General features: G+C 44.6%; 1 protein-coding gene across 1 annotated transcript in view; it reads right to left on the bottom strand.

The window, feature by feature from the left end:
- Positions 1-22,558, bottom strand: part of xdh (xanthine dehydrogenase) — a 104,720-nt gene that overhangs the window by 46,582 nt on the left and 35,580 nt on the right. Inside the window, exons 13-23 of the mRNA XM_080193450.1 lie at positions 22,268-22,361; positions 22,080-22,189; positions 20,541-20,725; positions 16,836-17,007; positions 14,796-14,885; positions 12,574-12,743; positions 11,116-11,242; positions 9,274-9,393; positions 5,798-5,894; positions 4,109-4,233; positions 1,383-1,516 (exon numbers count right to left, since the gene is read on the bottom strand). Coding sequence (XP_080049576.1) covers positions 1,383-1,516; positions 4,109-4,233; positions 5,798-5,894; positions 9,274-9,393; positions 11,116-11,242; positions 12,574-12,743; positions 14,796-14,885; positions 16,836-17,007; positions 20,541-20,725; positions 22,080-22,189; positions 22,268-22,361 — 1,424 coding nt within the window. The remainder of the gene's footprint in view (positions 1-1,382; positions 1,517-4,108; positions 4,234-5,797; positions 5,895-9,273; positions 9,394-11,115; positions 11,243-12,573; positions 12,744-14,795; positions 14,886-16,835; positions 17,008-20,540; positions 20,726-22,079; positions 22,190-22,267; positions 22,362-22,558) is intronic.

Raw genomic sequence — 22,558 nt, forward strand, 5'->3', positions numbered from 1 at the left:
TGATTATTCTATTGGAAACTAGTGAAGGCTTCAGTCCTGGAGGTCATTTTTGGCCATGTCAAAGTGCCACTCTGGCCCTGAAATGTAGCCATTGTATTATGATATACTAAAAGGTGTAGGCAAGCGAATAGGGACAATTCATTTAAATTGTAAGGTCCGGGGGCCACATGCGGTCCATCTGGGTTCTGAGTCTGGTCCACAAGCCATTTTGTTGACCATCGCCCAAGCACAGGATTGCCACACCCTGCTGATTTCTATCTGTGTAGTTGTTTTTCCTAACAGTTTGACTGGAATGATTGCCACAGAGCGCAAGGCCAAAGTGAGGGGCATACTGATTGCTCAGAACATTGTGAAACTCGCGCCCCCCCTTTGCTTCCAAAGTGTAAATATTTATTTTGTTTTAGCATTTGAAGTTGGTGATGGTTTCATTAATAACATAGAACCATAGAATCTCTACATTGCAGAATTTGGCCCATTGAGTCTGCACTGACTCTTGGGTATCTTACCCAGGCCCTCTCCCCCGCCATACCACCTAACCCCACGTATTTACAATGGCTAATTCATCCAACCTTGGAATACCAAGAGGCAATTTATCTTTGGACTCTGGGAGGAAACCGGAACACCCGGAGGAAGCCCACACAGACACGGGGAGAATGTGCAGACTCCACATGGACAGTGATCCAAAGCTGGAACTGAACCCGGCTCCCTGGCGCTGTGCGGCAACAGAACTAACCACTGTGCCTCCGTGCCCAGAATATATAGCTGATTAAGCATGGTTAGTGAACAAGCCACATGACAATTTTGCGGCCCACTGAGATGAAGCAGGACCCCCACTCACCCGACCCACTCCCTAGCCTCGGGTTGGCCGTCATTAATCTAAGGATTTCATTTAATGTATGACTATTACAGATTCTATTCTAAATTGAAGTACTTATCTAATGCAACTTGTAAAGATTCCATTGCTAACTGAGCTAACGCCTCACTTGTAGAATCATTATTGCTAATATGTAAACGTGGTGATAGATTTCCTCGAGAACTTTAAGGTAGAGCAGCATGGTGGCATAGTGGTTAGCACTGCTGCCTCACAGCGCCAGGGATTCAGATTCAAATCTGGCCTTGGGTGACTGCCTGTGAGGAGTTTACATGTTCTCCCTGTGTCTGTGTGGTGCTCCAGTTTCCTCCCATAGTCAAAAATTTGCAGGTTAGGTGGATTGGCCATGCTAAATGCAGGAGGTTACAGGGATAGGGTGTGGGTAAGATACTCTGTCAGAGAGTCAGAGCAGATTGATAGGCCGAATGGCCTCCTGTCGGGTTTCTATGACCGAGACCTTTATTAGATTCCAATATTATCCCCCCCCGCCCCCTGCTGTCTTGATACTTGCTTGTGAGCTGCGACTGCCACGGCAGTGCACAGCAGTGAGCTGCGCGATTCCTTCCCACCGAAACCCCCTCCGATTCTCTTAACCCGACAAACAATCCTGTTGGCGGGAACGCCCAGTGCTTTAGCAATGAGGGTCTGTGGGAAGACACAATGGGAAAGTTTAACAGCATGGAATCACAGAATAGAAGAATTGTCACAACGCGGAAGGAGGCCATTTGGCCCATCATGTCTGCACCAGCCCTCCAAGCAATCATCATGACTTAGCGCCATTCCCCTGCCTTTTCCCTATACCCCTGATCTTCTATTCAAATACTCATCCAATGCTCCCTTGAATGCCTCAGTTGAACATTGATGAGGCTGCATTTGGAGTATTGAGTTCAGTTTTGGTCACCTTGCTATGGGAAAGATGTTATTAAACTGGAGAGAGTGCAGAAGAGACTTACAAGGATGTTGCCAGGACTCAAGGGACTGAGTTATAGGGACAGATTGGACAGGCTAGGGCTTTTTCCTCTGGTGCGTAGGAGACTGAGGGGCGATCTTACAGAGGTTTATCATGAGAGGCGTGGATAGAGTGAATGCACTCAGTCTTTTTCCCAGTGTTGGAGGAATCAAGAACTAGAGGGCAAAGGTTTAAGAGGCGAAAGAACTAATGGAAACCAGAGGAGCAACTTTTTTTACACAGAGGGTGGTCCGTGTGTGGAATGAGTTGCCGGAGGAAGTGTTTAAGGCGGGGACATTGACAACATTTAAAAGGCATTCGGATAGATACATGGATAGGAAATGTTTAGAGGGATATGGGCCAAATGCAGGCAAATGGGGTTAGCTCAGATGGGCATTTTGGTCAATTAGGACCAGTTTGGGCCGAAGGGCCTGTCTCCATGCTGTAGATTCTATGGTTCTATGGTTCCACCACACTTCCTGGCAGTGCATTCCAGACCCAAACCATTCACTGTGTGAAAATGATTTTTCTCGCATCACATTTGCGTCTTCTGTAAATCGCTCTAGATCTGTGCTCTCTCCTTCATGATCCTTTTATGACCATAAGACATAGGAGCAGAATTAGGCCACTCAGCCCATCGAGTCTGTTCCACCATTCAATCATGGCTGATGTTTTTCTCATCCCCACTCTCCTGCCTTTTCCCCACAACCTCTGATCTCCTTATTAATCAGGAACCTATCCATCTCTGTCTTAAAGACACTCAATGACCTGGTCTCCACAGCCTTCAGCAACAAAGAGCTCCACAGATTCACCACTCTCTGGCTGAAGAAATTTCTCCTCATCTCTGTTTCAAAGTGTTGTCCCTTTAGCCTGAGGCCTTTCCAAGGCCAGCACATCCTTCATTAGAAATGGGATCCAAAACTGCTCACAATTCTCCAAATGGGTCTGACCAGAGCCTTATACAGCCTCAGGAGTACATCCCTGCTCTTGTATTCTAGCCCTCTCGACATGAATGTTAACATTGCATTTGCCTTCCTAACTGCCGACTGAACCTGCATGTTAACAAAAGAACAAAGAACAACACAGCACAGGAAACAGGCCCTTCGGCCCAACGAGCCCGTGCCGCCGTCCCACTGTCTGTGTCCTATTCTCTTAACCTTAAGAGAATCTTGAACAATCGCTTTGTGCTTCTGATTTCCTAAGTATTTCCACATTCAGAAAGTAGCCTATGCCTCCATTCCGCCTTCCAAAGTGCATAACCTCGCACTTTTCTGCATTGTATTCCATCTGCCACTTCTTTGCCCACTCTCCTAAGGAGTGTTTTTGGAGCTGCACCCATCCAGACAACTGGAGAGTATTCCATCATACTCCTGATGTAGAGTGGAAAATGTCTGGATTGTCAGGAGCTATCCTCCGCAATAGTCCGAACCTCTGACCTCTGGCCATTTTTATCTGGCTGGTCCAGTTCAGTTTCTGGTCAACGGTAACACCCAGGATGTTGATAGTAGAGGATTCAATGATAGTGGAATTGAATGTCAAGGAAAATGGCTAGATTCTCTCCTGTTGGCCATTGACTGGCATTTGTGTGGCATGAATATTACTTGTCACTTTATTAGCCCAAGCCTGAATTGTCTAGGTCTTTCTGCATGTGGGCATGGAGAGATACTGAGGAGACTTGTCTGTTAATCATCTGACCCATGGTGCCCATCCTGACCTGCAGAAACATAGAAACTAGAAGCAGGAGGAGGCCATTCAGTCCTTCAAGCCTGCTGTGCCATTCATTTTGATCCTGGCTGATTATCCAGATCAAAATCCTAATCCTCCCTTGATCCTTTAGCCCTAAAAATGATATCTAATTTGTTCTCGAAATTGAACAACGTTTTGGCCTCAACTACATTCTGTGGCAGTGAGTTCCACACATTCACCACCCTCTGGGTGAAGAAATTTCTCCTCACTTCAGCTCCAAAAGGTTTACCCCTTATCCTTAAACTATGACCCCTAGTTCTGGACTCTCTTACCATTGGAATGTAACCTGTCTAACCCTGTTAGAATTTTATAAGTTTCTATTAGATCCCCTTTCACTATTCTAAACTCCAGGAAATACAGTACTGATAGGAAATGACCCACAGAGTCCTGACCATAGACAGGAATTGACTTGATGGTGTTCACCATCCCTGCCATCTATGATGCCCATACAAACATTTCCTATGGAGGTTCGTCGTAGCAATGAAGTGTAATGCCAGCTGGTGTCATTGGCATCTGCGCAATAACCAGTCTGAAACACCTGCCTGCATTTGTGTAGGGCTCTGTGTTGATACGAAGAGTTCCATTTCACCGTCTTCACCCTTGGGTACAGCCACAGTGCACTGTGTCTCCAGGTAAAAATGCTCCTGACCTCCGATGTACATTTCACCTGCAGAGCACAATTGAAAGTGTTAGATGCTGCCGTGAATCTTGCGAGAGACAGGTCCCGTGTTGTTTAAAATGCAGCTCTCATTAAGGTGCTGGCAATCAGAAAAATCATTGACTTTTCAGGGATTGAAGGAGGACATTCAACGTGATGTGCCCACATCTTTGAAAAAGTTGCAACGTAATGAAGCCCTGGATTAGATTCCAGTCTGTAATCACTCCCAGGTATCCATTATTCTATATATAAACCATCTGAACCCCTCGATTAGATTCCAGTCTGTAATCACTCCCAGGTATCCATTATTCTATATATAAACCATCTGAACCTCTCGATTAGATTCCAGTCTGTAATCACTCCCAGGTATCCATTATTCTATATATAAACCATCTGAATCCCTCGATTAGATTCCAGTCTGTAATCACTCCCAGGTATCCATTATTCTATATATAAACCATCTGAATCCCTGGATTAGATTCCAGTCTATAATCACTCCCAGGTATCCATTATTCTATATATAAACCGTCTGAACCCCTCGATTAGATTCCAGTCTGTAATCACTCCCAGGTATCCATTATTCTATATATAAACCATCTGAACCCCTCGATTAGATTCCAGTCTGTACTCACTCCCAGGTATCCATTATTCCATATATAAACCATCTGAACCCCTGGATTAGATTCCAGTCTGTAATCACTCCCAGGTATCCATTATTCCATATATAAACCATCTGAACCCCTGGATTAGATTCCAGTCTGTAATCACTCCCAGGTATCCATTATTCTATATATAAACCATCTGAACCCCTGGATTAGATTCCAGTCTGTAATCACTCCCAGGTATCCATTATTCCATATATAAACCATCTGAACCCCTGGATTAGGTTCCAGTCTGTAATCACTCCCAGGTATCCATTATTCTATATATAAACCATCTGAACCCCTGGATTAGATTCCAGTCTGTAATCACTCCCAGGTATCCATTATTCTATATATAAACCATCTGAACCCCTCGATTAGATTCCAGTCTGTAATCACTCCCAGGTATCCATTATTCTATATATAAACCATCTGAACCCCTCGATTAGATTCCAGTCTGTACTCACTCCCAGGTATCCATTATTCCATATATAAACCATCTGAACCCCTGGATTAGATTCCAGTCTGTAATCACTCCCAGGTATCCATTATTCTATATATAAACCATCTGAACCCCTGGATTAGATTCCAGTCTGTAATCACTCCCAGGTATCCATTATTCTATATATAAACCATCTGAACCCCTCGATTAGATTCCAGTCTGTAATCACTCCCAGGTATCCATTATTCTATATATAAACCATCTGAATCCCTCGATTAGATTCCAGTCTGTAATCACTCCCAGGTATCCATTATTCTATATATAAACCATCTGAACCCCTGGATTAGATTCCAGTCTGTAATCACTCCCAGGTATCCATTATTCTATATATAAACCATCTGAACCTCATGATTAAATTGTAGAAGTCTTATTTGCCTCTCACTGTGAGCAGATAAAAACAGGCTACTTTAAAACAAAGCCAAGTGCTGACCCTCAATGATGTCATCAGACTGTGCAAATCCAAGTTCAATGTTTCCATTCTCCAGTTTCCTCGGAGGGAAGTAGAATGACTCATGGTCGATCGCATCCTGTTTTCAAAGAAATATCTGGTCAGTGTTGGCAATCATCATAAGCGGTGTTCAAATGGACCCTTTTATCTTGTCAATGCCCTCTCATCAACTGAGTGGATTTGGGCCAAGCACACTCGGGGACTTGGGTGGAGTGTGTGGAGAGGGAATAGAGCCAGTGTTTCGAGCCTGGATGAAGCCAGTGACGAAGGGTCATCCCCACGTGAAACGTTGACTCTACTCTCTCTTCACAGATGTTGTCAGACCTGCTGAGATTTTCAGCATTTTCTGTTTTTGTTTCAGATTCCAGCAGTGTTTTACTTTTCCGTCAACTTATCAAGCGGGTCAGCTGCCGGAGGCAAAGCGATGTCAACAGCAGATGGGGAAAGCCGATCGCTGGGGAGAATCCAATGGCCACAATTCTTTTTTAATTTTATCCAATCCAATCAAACCAAATCCAATTCAGAGTCCCAACAAGTTAAGACATTCCTGATCCAAGCTGACGAGACAGGGCTCTCACCTCCTGTCTTAGGCTTGATCGACATGATCCAAGCTGATTAGAGTAGGTTTAGCTCCTCCTCCAAGGCTTGATCTCATTTGCATCTTAGCCAAAAGGCTAAGGTACCGCTTTTAATAATTGCTTCAAATGAAGTTAAAATGTAACCTAATGACTTCAACCAAACGCAGCATGTCAATACTACACTAGATCCTAGCCAAAAGGCTGATAACAGATACTACACTTGATCGTAGCCAAAAGGCCAATGGCCACAAATACAATTGGCAATGGCACCTTCCACAATGCCCTCAAGGCTTCATAAAGTGTTTTACAGTCAAGGAGGTATTTGTGAAGTACAGTCACTATTATAGATTTGTAGAACTCCTGCAGTGCACTACTGTGCCACTGTGCCACCTTTATAAAGTAGGAAAGTGCACCAACAAGGTCCCAGTTGCTGTCAGACCTGCTGAGATTTTCCAGCATTTTCATAAAATCATAAATTCTTACAGGAGGGGGCCATTCGGCCCATCAAGTCTGCCTTGGCCACAATCCCCACCCAGGCCCTATCCGCATAACCCTATGTACTTACTCTAGTTAATCCCCTGACACTAAGGGGCAATCAAGGAGGTATTTGTGAAGTACAGTCACTTTTATAGATTCGTAAAGTGGGTACACCTGGCGCAAGTACAAACTCTGAGCCCCAATTCCAGCCCTCACTTTAACTCAGGTCAGCTGGGAACACCAGTTCTGTATTATAAGTTTAAACTTTATCTATTAGTGCTACAAGTAGGCTTACATTAACACTGCAATGAAGTTACAGTGAAAATCCCCGAGCTGCCACACTCTGGTGCCTGTTCGGGTACACTGAGGGAGAATTTAGCAAGGTCTATGCACCCTAACCAGCACATCTTTTGGACTGTGGGAGGAAACCGAAGCACCCCGAGGAAACCCACGCCGACACGGGGAGAATGTGAAGATCCCGCACAGTGACCCAAGTCGGGAATTGAACCTGGGTCCCTGGAGCTGTGAAGCAGCAGTGCTGACCAATGTGCCACTGTGCTGTCCAAAGAAAGGATTAATCTTTATTGCACAGCTCTGCTGGATTTTAACCTTTGGTTGTTCAGTAGGGACTCTTAAATTCTTCGAAGTCACGGACTCAAACAGAAAAGTTCAATTTCTTCACTTATTGGAAGGCTAACATTAAAGACAGACACCTTCCTGAGTTGACTCTTACCTCTGGAATGATAAGGTGTGTGGACAAGAGCTAACTATCAATGGCTACAGGACAGGATATCATCAAAGGAGTGCATCATGAAATGCAAAAATTGTCCTCTAGAAAGCAATGAATAAGGGAAAGGAAGTCTGGATTACAAGGGATATCTTAATATATAGGGATGAGGTATAGGAAGTCAATATTACAAGAGATGTTTTTAAGTATAGGAGTAAGGTATAGGAAATCTGGATTACAAGAGACATATTGAGGTATAGGAATAAGATACAGGAAGTCTATATTACAAGAGAAAAATTAAAGTATAGGAATAAGATATAGAAAGTCTATATTACAAGGGATATATTAAGTTATAGGAAGAAGGTATAGGAAGTTTATATTACAACGGAGATATTAAGATATTGGAATAAGGTACAGGAAGTCGATATTACAAGAGATATATTAAGATACAGGTATAAGGTATAGGAAGTCTATAACAAGAGATATATTAAGGTATCGGAATAAGGCATAGGAAATCTATGTTACAAAGAGATATTTTTAGACATAGGTATAGGTAACCTGGATTGCAAGGAATACATTAACACCAGAATTTTCCCATCTCATCTGCCACGGGATTTGTAGTGAGCAGGGGGAACCATGCAAAGGTCTGTTGACCTCAGGTGGGATTTTCCAGTTTCGGGACAAGTGCGGCCGGAAAATCCTATCCCAGAAGTCAGTTAAGATCGGATGAACCATGGAACTGTAACTCATTTGAAGTCAGCAGTTAAAACACAAGTTGACTTTGAGTTTGTGTTTAATCGTTGCATGTCTAACAAACCTATGCCATCTATCATTTGGGGTTGTGATTCCTCTTACTTTGAGGAGTAAATTATATCCATCCTTTAACAGATGGACATCGATTTCAGGAAGCATAGTGAAGGATGTGCCCCTGCCTACATAAAAGGGGATGGAGTAGAAATGGTCGAGAGCTTCAGGCTTTAGGTGTCCAGATCATCAACAACCTGTACTGACCCCTCCATGCTGACACTATAGTTAAGAAAGCCCATCAATGCCTCTACCTTCTTAGGAGACTAAGGAAATTTGGCATGTCCAATACGACTCTCGCTAACTTTTATAAATGTACCATATAAAGCATTCTTTCTGGTTGTATCACAGCTTGATATGGTTCCTGCTCTGTATAAGACCACAAGGAAATTCGAAGGGTTGAGAACGAAGCCCAATCCATCATGCAAACCAGCCTCCCGTCCATTGACTCTGTCTACACTTCTCGCTGCCTTGGAAAAGCAGCCAGCATCATCAAGGACCTCATACACTCCGGACATTTTCTCTTCCACCTCCTTCCGTTGGGAAAAAAGACACAAAAGTCAGAGGACATGTACTAACTGACTCGAGAACAGCTTCTTCCCTGCTGCCATTAGACTTTCGAATGGGCTTAACTCGCAATAAGTTGATCTTTCTCTACACCCTAGCTATGACTGTAACACTACATTCTGCACTCTCTCATTTCCTTCTCTATGAATGGGATGCTTTGTCTGTATAGCACACAAGAAACAATACTTTTCACTGTATACTAATACATGCGACAATAGTGAATCAACTCAAACCAAATCAGTACCATAACATTAAAGGGAGTAGAGGGTCTCTAGTAATCGGTACAGTGAGATGCAATGAATTACCTGAATGGTGATGATGGGTGGAAGCTTTTCATATGTGATCTTTACTGCTTTTGCAGCCATCTGGGCATGGGCCTGTGTGTCAGCAACAATTGCCCCAATAACATGCCCAACACACGTGACCTACACGAGATACAGAAAGAAGACTGAGTGGTTATAAGATAATGCAATCTCCAGGAATGATTTTCTGAGTTTTTTTTATATTTGATTACGGAATGTGGGTGTCACTGGCTGGGTCAGCGCTTAATGCCCATTCTTGAGGGTATTTAAGAGTCAAACATGTTGTTGTGTTCATATGTTTATAAGATGTAGGAGCAGAACTAGGCCATTCAGCCCATCTAGTCCACTCCACTATTCGCTCATGGCTCCTCATCCCTATCTTCCTGCTTTCCCCCCATAACCCTTCAACCCATTCCCAATTAAAAATCTGTCTCACTCCTCCTTAAATTTATTCACTGTCCCAGCATCCACCATACTTTAGGATAGTAAATTCCACAGATTCACAACCCTTTGGGAGAAGTAGTTCCTCAACTCTGTTTTAAATTTGCTACCCCTTATCGTAAGACTATGACCTCTCACCCTAGAATGTCTCACAAGAGGAAGCATCTGCTCCACGCCTACTTTATCCATACCTTTTATCATCTTGTATACCTCAATTTGATCCCCCCTCATTCTTCTAAATTCCAGAGAGTATCGGTCCAAACTGTTCAATCTTTCTTCATGCGACAAACCCCTGTGGCTCTGGAGTCACATATAGGCCAGACCAGGTGAGGACAACAGATTTCCTTCCCTAAAGGGCATTAGTGAACCAGATGGGTTTTTATGACAATGGTTTCATGGTCATCAGTAGATTCTTAATTCCAGATTTTTATTGAATTCAAATTTCACCATCTGACATAGTGGAATTCGAACGCGGATCCCCAGAACATCACCCTGGATCTCTGGATTACTGATCCAATGACGATACCACTCTGCCGCTGCCTCCCCTATGCGCTGTTCAAGGGAGCATCAGCATGTATTGGGGTAACACTTGCACATGCAGTGTAGATACACCCAACTGAAGATCATTCTGCCCATTGTGTCTGTGGTAGCTCACTGCAAGTCCCCCACTTCAGCCATTTTCCTGTAGCCAAGCAAATCATCTCTCTGCAAATAATTATCCAAAAGTTTTTTGAAAACCATATCCTCAGCATCACACTCACTGCAATCCTAACCACTTGCTGTGAGGTAGATTCTTCACTCAGAGAGTGGTTGGGGTGTGGAATAGACTGCCTGCTGTGATAGTAGAGTCGGATACTTTAGGAACTTTCAAGCAGTTATCGGATAGGCATATGGAGCACTCCAGAATGATAGAAAGTGGGATAGCTTGATCTTGGGATTGGACACAGCTCGGCACAACATTGAGAGCTGAAGGGCCTGTACTGTGTTGTAATGTTCTATGTTTCTAAAATAACACCTTTCCTCATTGCTTCTTTAGCCTGAAATCAGTGTCTTATAATTCTCGCTCCTTCAGTCAATGAGGAAAGCTTCCCTCTGCACCAATCTTCATCATCTTGAGCACTTCCATCAAATCTCCTCACAACCGTCTCAAAAGGCCCCAATCTTCTCCTGTCTAATCACATAACTGCGGTTCCTCATCCCTGCAAACATTCTTGTGGACCTTCTCTGCACCCTCTCTAATCCTTTTACATCATTCCTAAAGCACACTGCATAGAGCAGAGACACAAAAACGCCTTCCATTCCAGGGACCTCGGAGTTTGCAGGTCCGATAAACAGGCGGATGGCCCTCTCTCCCAACTTAGCATTCAGAGGAGTGAAACTTAAAGTGAAATGGTGATGACTAACCACTCCGTCAGCAAACACCGTCTCATCCATTTGAATATGGCCAGTCTCATTGCTCCCGGGAACATCCTTGGCAGTGAGGAAGCACTCGACTCCAGCCACTTTTAGGGCTTCAGTTGCATCGATTGAACTGCAGAAACAGCAGAAAGAAAGGGGTTAGCACACTGCAAGCAAAGAGAGTGCAGATAGAGTGAGAGAGACAGAGACAGAGAGCGATTGAGATAGAGAGTTAGATCGATAGATCAACAGACAGACAGACAAAGAGTGTGAGAGACAGACAGACAGATAGATAGATAGGCAGATAGATAGATAGATAGATAGATAGATCTTATTGCCTTCATAGAGTGAAACTTCTGCTGTTTGCTAGCTAGTAGCTACAGTATCTCTCTCTCCCTGGTGTTTTGGGAAGCTGTCCTGACTTCAAGCTTGTTTGTGTGTGTGTGTGTGTGTATGTGTGTGCGTGCGTGTGTGTGTGCGTATGCGTGCGTGTGTGTGTGTATGTGCCAAGAAAACTGCAGCATCGAACCAAAGGGTTAAGTTCCAATATCACATGACCATTCGTGTTTTTTCTGCTAAACTATGGCAAGGGTTTTGTTTGAGGAGGTTTATTTGCTTGGAAAATTTCATATATTTGTCAAGGATTATACAATATTATTGTTTTTTTCCTTGTTTGTAATTAACAAAAGTTACTGCTATTTGTGAACTGTATTCTTAAATAAACTTTGTTTGATAAAAGCTCCCTAGTGGGTCAGTTAAGTCATACTTGGAATGAAACATCTCATGCTTACCCCAGCCAAATTCAAATAGCAAAACTTAAGATGTTGGACTTCATGAAACATGTTGGCATTTCTGACCTGAATTATAATGATAGATAGACAGATAGATGGATGGATGGATAGACAATAAAGAGAGTGAGTCAAAAATAGATAGATAGATAGACAGATAGACAGACATAGACAGAGAGACAGACAGATAGACAGTTTGAAAGAGAGGTAGAGAGGCATTTGATTGATTGAAAAATTATCATGTTGGCTGGTACCAAATAGCGATGATGACACAATAAAATAAGTAATTATGATTCATAACAATTATTAATATAAAAATGAAGAATAAAATATGAAACCATCGATGTTTCAATTTACAAATAATACTACACTCGATATTTTGATTGAAAGTTAATAGATCTGTACAACAGGGTGCCATTGTATAATAGCCGCTGGAACTGATGAATATGAGCAGTATTTTAACTAAATTAATGGTGTCATTTTTTTGAAATCGGCTTTTTAATTCCAGAGATTTAACTCTGAATTTAAATTCTCGGGCTGAGAATTGAAGCTCCATTCTCCAGATTACCAATCCTATCCCGTAACACCAACAACAGACCCATGTTACTGCCCTCTGACTGATCAATGTTTATTTGCCAGGTCTCTGAGCTCCAAGAAAAGATGAGCGCAAAGTTACCTTATCTTGGCGTGAGCTTCAGTGCTGGTCACCAGGGCCAAGTAGAGTTCCCTCTCGAAACGGGGTAGGTCATCGCAGTAAACAGCCTCTCCCGTGGCCTGCTTAATGCTCGAGAGATGTGCCAATGGGTGGCCAACTACATCCGTGGGAGACTCACCAGGAGGCACTTGCTAAGGAGTGAAAGAGAGATAATGGCTGTGATTTCAATGGCCGCAATTAGAATCAGAGAATCGTACAGCGCAGAAGAGACCCTTCAGCCCTCGTCGAAATACCTGAACTCCCAGCTAATCCCATCTGCCAGCACTTGGCCCATAGCCCTGAACGTTATGATGTGCCAAGTGCTCATCCAGGTACTTTTTAAAGGATGTGAGGCACCTCCACCACCCTCCCAGGCAATTCATTCTAGGCTGCCTCTATCCTCTGGGTAAAAAAGTTCTTCCTCCCATTCCCCCCTTAACCTCCTGTCCCCTCACCTTGAACCCTACGTCCCCTTGTGACTGACCTTTCAACTAAGGGAAACAGCTGCTCCTTCTCCATTCTGCCCAGGTTTCTCATCATCTTGTACGCCTCAATCAGGTCACCCCTCAGTCTTCTCTGCTCCAGAGAAAACAACCCAAGCCTATCCAACTTCATAACTTACATGTTCCATCCCAGGCAGCATCCTGGTGAATCTCCTGTGCACCAACAACAGACCCTATGCCAACTGGAGCATGTTACAGCTCTCTTGATGACTAATGCTTATTCGCCAGGTCTCTGAGCTCCATGAAAAAATGGGCACAAAGTTACCATATCTTGGCATGAGCTTCATTCTGGTCACCACTGCAGGGATTCTATTCTATGATTCTTCTATTCGTCACAAATGTACCAATCATGTTCCAACTTAAAATCGGACCAATAATGTACACAGCATGATGTGGATTGAAGGATAAATGTTGACCAGGACATGGGGAGTAACTGCCCTGCTCTTTTCTGACACAGTGTCACGTGATCTTTTACACTCAGGTCAGAGAGCAAAGTCTTGGTTTAATGTCTCATCTCAGAGGTAGCACATCTGACAGTCGAACGCTCCCTCAGCGCTGCACCAGAATGTTAGCCTGGATTTTAGGCTCAATCTTACTATCTGTTCATGCTGCAGTGAGGTCGGAGAATTTGGCGGCCATCCAAATGTGTGCTCGCTGCAGCAGGATGAGAAAGTCTCACCAGTGTGAACGGTGGTCAGATTCCGATCCAAGTCTCTAAACTGGAATTTGAAGCTACAATCTTCTGAGACGAACCTTACTCATTCAACCTCAAATCTTTAAAGAGTCAACCTGTCTCTTTTTAAATTGTTCAGCGGCACCTTTAGTAAATATATTCAAAAGAAACGCGAGGTGAAAATTCTCCTCTTGATAACTGGGAAAGTTGGGGTGAGCGCACACAGTCTTTTTCCCAGAGAAGGGGAATTGAAAATTAGAGGGCGTAGGTTTGAATGGAGAGGGGAAAGATTTGGAAGGGAGCTGAGGGGCAACTTCTTCACGCAGATAGTGGCGCATGTATCATAGAATCCCTCCAGTGCAGAAGGAGGCCATTCAGCCCATCAAGTCTGCACCAATAACGATCTGATCCAGACCCTATCCCTGTAACTCCACACGTTTACCTTGCTAATCCCCCTGACAATTCAGCATGGCAAATCAACCTGGCATCTTTGGAGTGTGGGAGGAAACCAGGGCACCCGGAGGAAACCCACACATGCACGGGGAGAACATGCAGACTCCACACAGACAGTGACCCAAGCCAGGAATCGAACCCAGGTCCCTGGTGCTGTGAGGCAGCCGTGCTAACCACTGTGCCACCCATACGTGGAATGAACTGCCAGAGAAAGTGGCTGAGGCAAATACAATAGCAGCATTTAAAAAACATGTGGATAAGTAGATGGGTGGGAAAGGATTAGAGGGAAATGGGCCAAATGCAGGAAATTGGGACTAGTTGGGAGAGCATCATGGGTAGCATGGACTGGTTGGGCTGAAGGGCCTGTTTCCATGCTGCATTGCGGTCTGACTCTCTGATTCACTGACCACTTTTTACCCTAAAACCTGCTGGCAAAAGAAATCAGATTCCAGGCTCCACAGGCTCTAATAGGTGGGAAGGTTGGGGTTAGTTTGGAAACGAAGGATAGAGATTCTTCAAAGGCCAATGCTGTGCTCCTCGGGAGCTTGATGTGGTAAAGGCTGGGTGCCGCTAACCTGGAAGAGCTGGACTGCTGAAGGAGGATCCTTGTGGAACAGTTCCGTGGCACTGAGATAATCCGGAGGAATGGGCTCAACTTGAATATCCTAGAAAGAGAAAAGCAGCCGATGAAGAGAACAAACAATTATTAGTGACACGACAGCTGAAAGGGTTAATAGTCACACAAGTTTACAAATCACAGCAGCTGCATGCTGTACCTCAGTCACACAGGGAAAGCTCTGTGAAAACCATGGACTTTGACCAAGCAGACTCAGATAAGAGTCAAGGACCATTTAATTGAGCGATGTACAACCACATCTCCAGTTCACTCAGCTGAACAGGTAAGGTGTGGCCAATTAGTTGTGCCAAATCCATCTAAGCAGACCAGTGGCTGGCGATCAGAACTGGAGAGCCTTTTGGGCAACTTAATGTGTAGAAGCCTCTCTCAAGCTATAAACCTCTGATAACAGACTATCAGCTTGTTCCCCCAGCATAACAGGATGTTGCCTGGTCTGCAGAGTATTAGCTATGACAGGAGGTTGGATAAACTCGGTTTGTTCTCACTGGAACAGGTTGAGGGGTTTGCTAATAGAGGTTTACAAGATTATGAGGAGCATGGACAGATAGTCAGATGCTCTTTCCTAGGGTAGAACAGTCAAGTATTAGGGGACATAGAACACTACAGCACAAACGGGCCCTTCGGCCCACAAGTTGCGCCGATCATAGCCCTACCTACCAGGCCTATCTATAACCCTCAATCCCATTAAACCCCATGTACTCATCCACCAGTCTCTTAAAAGACCTCAGGTTTAAGGTGTGTGGGGAAAAGTTTAGAGGAGATGTGCGAGGCAAGTTTTTTTACTCAGAGGGTCATGAATGTAAAGTAAAGTTTATTTATTAGTCACAAGTATGCCAACTTTAAGGGCGTTTAAATGGTCAGTGGATAGGCATATGGATAACATTGGAATAGTTCAGGTTAGATGGTCATTAGATTGGTTCCACTGGTCGGCGCAGCATCGAGGGCCGAAGGGCCTGTACTGTGCTGGAATGTTCTATGTTCTATGTTCTATATTAATACTGCAATGAAGTTGCTGTGAAATTCTCCTAGTCGCCACACACCGACGCCTGTTCGGGTCAGTACATCTAACCAGCACGTCTTTCAGACTGAGAGGAAACTGGAGCACACGGAGGAAACCCACGCAGACACAGGGAGAATGTGTAAACTCTACATAGACAGTGACCCATGCTGGGAATCGAACCAAGGTCCCTGGCGCTATGAGGCAGCAATGCTAACCATTATATCACTGTGTGAATGTCTGGAATGTGCTACCCGGGGAGGTGGTTGGGAGCAGGTACGATTGTGGCATTTAAGGGGCATCCAGACGAATAAATGAATCGGATGGGAATGGAAGGATACGGACTCTGTAAGTGCGTACGGTTTTAGTTTAGGCAGGCAACATGATCAGCACAGGCTTGGAGGGCTGAAGGGCCTGTTGCTGCGTTGTACTTTTCTTTGTTCTTTGTATAGGAAGAGATGAAAATCTACCTTGTGCTTATCATAGATCATAGAACCCTACAGTGCAGAAAGAGGCCCTTCGGCCCATCGAGTCTGCACCGAACACAATCCCACCCAGGCCCTACCCCCATATCCCTACATATTATACCCACTAATCCCTCTAACCTACACATCCCTGGATACTAAGGGGCAATTTCTTAGCATGGCCATTCAACCTAACCCGCACATCTTTGGACTATGGGAGGAAACCTGAGTACCCGGAGGAAACCCACGCAGACACGAGGAGAATGTGCAAACTCCACACAGACAGTGACCCGAGCCGGGAATCGAACCCAGGACCCTGGAGCTGTGAAGCAGCAGTGCTAACCACTGTCTTGTTGTAGGAAGAACAACAACAACTTGCTCAAGTGATCCCATTCCAATGTTGAGTTTGAATGTGCGCCCCATTCTCAAACGGCCTCCTCCTCACGACAAGGGTGAAGCGTTTGTCACAATGTGTGAGGAGGGATCAGCCTGAACTCTGAAGCTGACAGTTACGTACCGTCTTGAAGTCTCGCCCCAGCTTCTGGAGTACGCTGAGGTAGAACTTGAAGAAGAAACTGAGGGTCAGGACGCGTCGGAATTGAACCATCCCGCCCGGGGCCGATGGTGACAGTGTGAGTTCATCTACGAGCAGCGAGCAGGCTTCCTGGAGGAGCTCCTTGTTCCACTTTCTAAATGGGGTGAAGGGGAATAATTGAGCTAACAACAGAGACAGCATCAACATTAGTGCACAATACTCAAAAGTGCAAGATGAGGTAAATCCACCTTTTAATGGACACTAATACAGTGTATGGAATATGGGCAAAACTGACTGAAATACTTAAAATTCCGTGTTTCAGAATATATTGACTTAAAACGGCTACAGGCAAAACAAGAAGAGAAAGAGATACACATCTGATCAAATCTGTCCAGGAGTTGCTTGAGCAGACAAAGAATGATAAATTATGGCAAAATTAGCCTGCTAGTTATACAAAAACTGGCCCTGCTAGACCTGGCTAACAATGCCTCCCCATTATAACACCTATGGACAGCACACATTACAGGATCCAAGTTGTCTGCAAAATCCAACAGGTTTGTGCCCGTGCTGCGTCGGGCAAAACTTTCCCACTCGATGGGAAAGTGATCGACACCTCCTGAGAACCGTCAAACACCATTTCGCACCTCGTCAGCTCCAAGCACGCTCATCGAAATTCGACCGACCGTTGGGAGAAGCCTGCCAGAGGTTCACAAGACTGCATCTTTTTAAAAGACAAAAGGACAGGAGGCTCTTTTAGCCGGAGCAGACGTGACGGTTCACTTCTCCACAACCACAGCCAGGGACTCCTCTCTGAGCAGAACAAACCAATTTCAACTGAGCTGTGACCTTGTTCCCTTACCAACTCCAACACTGGAAGGGCTCTAAAATTCCTCTTCAACCACCAAAGAAAGAAATTCAACAAGTACTTGTACAAGAAGCTGCATTTTTGGACAGACTGAAGCAAGATTGTTGCACCTACATAACCAAGGTGCCTGTCCCTTGAAGGCAAAGGGGCCAGACTGTTTAAAAGACAGTATTGCCTCTTTGACCCCAGGAGTGATGAGTATAATCTACAGTCCCCGGAAATCCCCACTTAGCCAGGTATTGAGGAAGCGTTGTTGGAAATTGTGTAAAATTGTGTAAACCTAAAAATATCCGTTGTGTCGTTATAGTCTCTTTCTTCCACAGCATAGTAACTGGTTATGTGTGCATGTTGAGTGGTCTGGTTAATTTTGTTCCTTCCTGGAATGTCACTCACTTGTCTCTCCTTCCATTCACAGAGTTAGAACATAATTCCAAAGTCTAGGACTGTAGGGATTCAGGCACCTCCAAAACGTTCACTCGAGTGGGTTCACTGGTCAGGCATAAAGAGTGGCTCACTTTCTCTCTTTCTCCTGTGAATTCATCCCAGTGAGACACTCCTGCCGTTTCCTTCCCCTTGCAGGAGGTAGCGGAGACCACCACTTGTGGAATAAAAGATCCCCCACACAATGACGACCGCGACAGGATTTCGGTGGGCTGGCATACATGATTTACCAGAAGGAGTGGGTGAAAAATTGAAAATGGAAGAGAGCCTGGGGCGATGTCAAACACACGGCTGGGGAATCTTTCCCAATCTTTCCAAATATTCCCTTTCGAAAATGACCACTGAATCTGATTTCACTGTCCTTTCCGACACTGCGTTTCACATGATAACACTTCACCCCATAATCTCTCAGTCATGTATCTGATACCCAAGCCACTGTAGAAACATAAACAAGCCCCGCGGCAATGTGGCACCCCCTCAGTATTCTTGTCTATTCAATTGTATTCCGTTGAAGGGTATTAACTGGGGATTGACTTGTTCTCCAGTATATAGGACCCGACTGAATCTGTGGATGTCGGGTTAGGAGGAGCACGTTAGACGAGTAATCCAAAGACCCACGGTAATGCTCTGGGGACCTGAGTTCAAATCCCACCATGGCAGATGGTGAAATTTGAATTCAATAAAATCTGGAATTAAGAATCTACTGATGACCATGAAACAAACCATTGTCGATTGTCAGAAAAACCCATCTGGTGGCTCTGACATCCATCATTATGAAGTGCTTCGAAAGGTTAGTCATGGCACAAATCAATTCCAGCCTCCCGGACTACCTGGATCCACTACAGTTTGCCTACCACCGCAACAGGTCCACAGTAGACGCCATCTCCCTGGCCCCGCACTCAACCCTGGAACACCTAGATAACAAGGACACCTATGTCCGGCTCCTATTTATTGGCTACATCTCAGCCTTCAACACTATTATTCCCACGAAACTTATCTCCAAACGCCATGGCCTGGGCCTCGGCTCCTCCCTCTGTGACTGGATCCTGAACTTCCTAACTCACAGACCACAATCAGTAAGGATAGGCAACAACACCTCCTCCACAATCATCCTCAACACCAGTGCCCCACAAGGCTGAGTTCTCAGCCCCCGACTATACTCCTTATACACCTGTGTGGCCAAATTCCCCACCAATTCAATTTTCAAGTTTGCCGATGACACCCCTGTAGTGGGTCGGATCTCACACAATGGTGAGACGAGTATAGGAATGAGATAGAGAATCTGGTGAACTGGTGCGGCGACAATAATCTCTCCCTCAATGTCAACAAAATGAAAGAGATCGTCATCGACTTCAGGAAGTATAGAGGAGAACATGCCCCTGTCTATATCAATGGGGACAAAGCATAAAAGGTCGAGAGTTTTAAGTTTCTCGGTCTCCAGATCACTAACAACCTGTCCTGGTCCCTCCATGCCGACACTGTAGTTAAGAAAGCCCACCAACATCTCGACTTTCTCAGAAGACTAAGGAAATTTGGCATGTCAGCTACAACTCTCACCAACTTTTACAGATGCACCATAGAAAGCATTTTTTCCTGGTTGTATCACAGGTTAGTATGGCTTCTGCTCTGCCCAAGACCACAAGGAACTACAAAAGACTGTGAGTGTAGCCTAATCCATCACACAAACCAGTCTCCCATTCATTGACTCCACCTAACTTCCCACTGCCTCGGCAAAGCAGCCAGTATAATTAAGGCCACACGTACCCCAGGCATTCTCTCTTCTGCCTTCTTCTATCACAAAAAAGATACAAAAGTCTGAGGTCTTGTGCCAACCGACTCAAGAACAGCTTCTTCCCTGCTGCCGTCAGACTTTTGAATGGACCTACCTCGCATTAAGTTGATCTTTCTCTACACCCTAGCTATAACTGTAACACTACAAAGAACAAAGAAAATCATAGCACAGGAACAGGCCCTTCGGCTCTCCAAGCCTGCACTGGCCATGCTGCCCGACTTAACTAAAACCCCTAACCTTTCCAGGGACCGTATCTCTCTAATCTCATCCTATTCCTGCATTTGTCAAGACGCTCCTTAAAAGTCACTACCGTATCAGCTTCCACTACCTTCACCAGCAGTGAGTTCCAGGTACCCACTACTCCCTGTGTAAAAAATCTGCCTTTAAACCTTGCCACTTGCACCTTAAACCTATGTCCCCTAGTAATTGACTCTTTCACCCTGGGAGAAAGCTTCACGGTGCCATCATGTTACAGACATCCTAATAGATGTGACAATAATAAATCAAATCAAATGGCTGAAAAGTTTTAATTTAGCAACCTTAGAGCAAGAGGTATCTGTTGTTCTGAGCGACAACTGAGGAGACTTACTTTCCAAGGAGCTGTGCACATGTCTTCTTTGCAAACACGGTCATAGGCCCCATGCCTCCGTAGCTCAGTCCCAACTCTTCCACAACATCGGTGCCTTCCTTGAAAGCAACTCTCAGCCCACAGTTCACTATCGCAATATCGTCCTCCCGTCTCTGGGCTTGTTTGAATGCTGAAAAATATTCTCCCTGCAAACAAACAGATGAAAGTCAATGCCCAACATTTTAACCACGCTTTAGGAAGGCTCTCAAGGCCTTGGAGAGGATGCCATGGAGATGAGGGACTTTTGTGGGATTATTCGAGGGATTGGAAAAGATGGAATTGTCCTTCTTAATCTGGAGAAAGTTAAAGGGGCGTTTTCTAGAGTCCCCTCATGATACTTGAAGTGTCACCTGACTTCTTTGGTTTGGTTGTTTGCATGACAACCACCCTGGTGTTGGTAAAAGGGTCTAGGTCAGGATTTAGGTTTTTACAACTTTAACTTCCCACCAAACCAAACCAGTCACGAGGTTAGAATTCCCCCCTATACAATTCAGTGTAGGTGATAACTACCACACTGGTCCAACTAATGTCCTTCATTCAGTTAGAATTACCTGGATGACTCTCTAATGCAGTAAAAAGTCTGACAACACCAGGTTTTAGTCCAACCGATTTATTTGATAGTAAACGCACAAGCTTTCGGGTTAGTCCCTTCGTCAGGTGAATGGAGAGTTCTGGCCTCAGACAGAGCATATAAAGCACAGACTGTTTAGAGATTACTGATTAGAATGCGAATCCTTACACCTAACCTGCTGTTCAAGACCTGAAGTGGCTGACAATGTGAGTGGAAGTGCTCCTTCCACTCACATTGTCAGCCACTTCAGGTCTTGAACAGCAGGTTAGGTGTAAGGATCCGCATTCTAATCAGTAATCTCTAAACAGTCTGTGCTTTATATGCTCTCTGAGGCCAGAACTCTCCATTCACCTGACGAAGGGACTAACCCCGAAAGCTTGTGCGTTTACTATCAAATAAATCGGTTGGACTAAAACCTGGTGTTGTCAGACTTTTTACTGTGTTTACGCCAGTCCAACGCCGGCATATCCACATCATGACTCTCTAATTACAGGGTCTCTCTGGTGTACAATGCTGCCTGGATGATATTCTAATTACAGGGTCTTTCTAGTGTACAATGCTGCCTGGATGATATTCTAATTATTGGGTCTCTCTAGTGTACAATGCTACCTGCTTGATATTCTAATTACAGGACCTCTTTGGTGTATAATGTTACCTGGATAATACTCTACAAGATCTCTCTGGTGTACAATGTTGCCTGGATGATACTCTAATTACAGAATCTCTCTGGTGGACAATGTTACCTGGATAATACTCTAAGTACAGGGTCTCTCTGGTGTACAATGTTACCTGGATGATACTCTAATTATAGCGTCTCTCTGGTGTACAATGTTGCCTGGATGGAACTCTAACTACAATTTTCAAGAGCACTTGGATATTTTAGAAGCAACATTGGAATGACTTACAATAAGCAGGATATAGTTTCTCACCTTCCTTGTGTAGGGGATTTCAATGGACAGCAATACTTCCTGTGGTTTCAGCACTGTTTTTCTATAGCCAGTGAAAAAATTTCCATCCATCCGCACATTTCGGGTGCTGCCTGTAAAAAGTCAAAAAGAGAGGGTTAACCACAGACACATGTAGACTCAGGCAGCAGACTGTTAGAGGTATAACCTACCTTCAGAGGCCAGGGTGAGCAGACAGCCAGAGGCCATGAAGACAGGGTTCAGGTCTGAGATAGGGCTTGCGGTCATGATGTTCCCACCAACAGCCTGGAAGTATACAGAGAAGGAACATTGTTAACTTTAAATGTCCACTAGCCTTCCAAATCCCATCCTGATCCACACCACACAACATTCCTGATGTGCACATAGAGAGAGACAGGACATCCCTGGCCACCCAATTGTTCCAATGCCGAGATGACTCCACTGGAGTCAGATGGCTGACCTGCGAGCTGGTGGTACCAAGT

This window comes from Carcharhinus amblyrhynchos, chromosome 7 (assembly GCF_965287045.1).
Source record: "Carcharhinus amblyrhynchos chromosome 7, sCarAmb.v2.hapA, whole genome shotgun sequence".
NCBI lineage: Eukaryota > Metazoa > Chordata > Chondrichthyes > Carcharhiniformes > Carcharhinidae > Carcharhinus > Carcharhinus amblyrhynchos.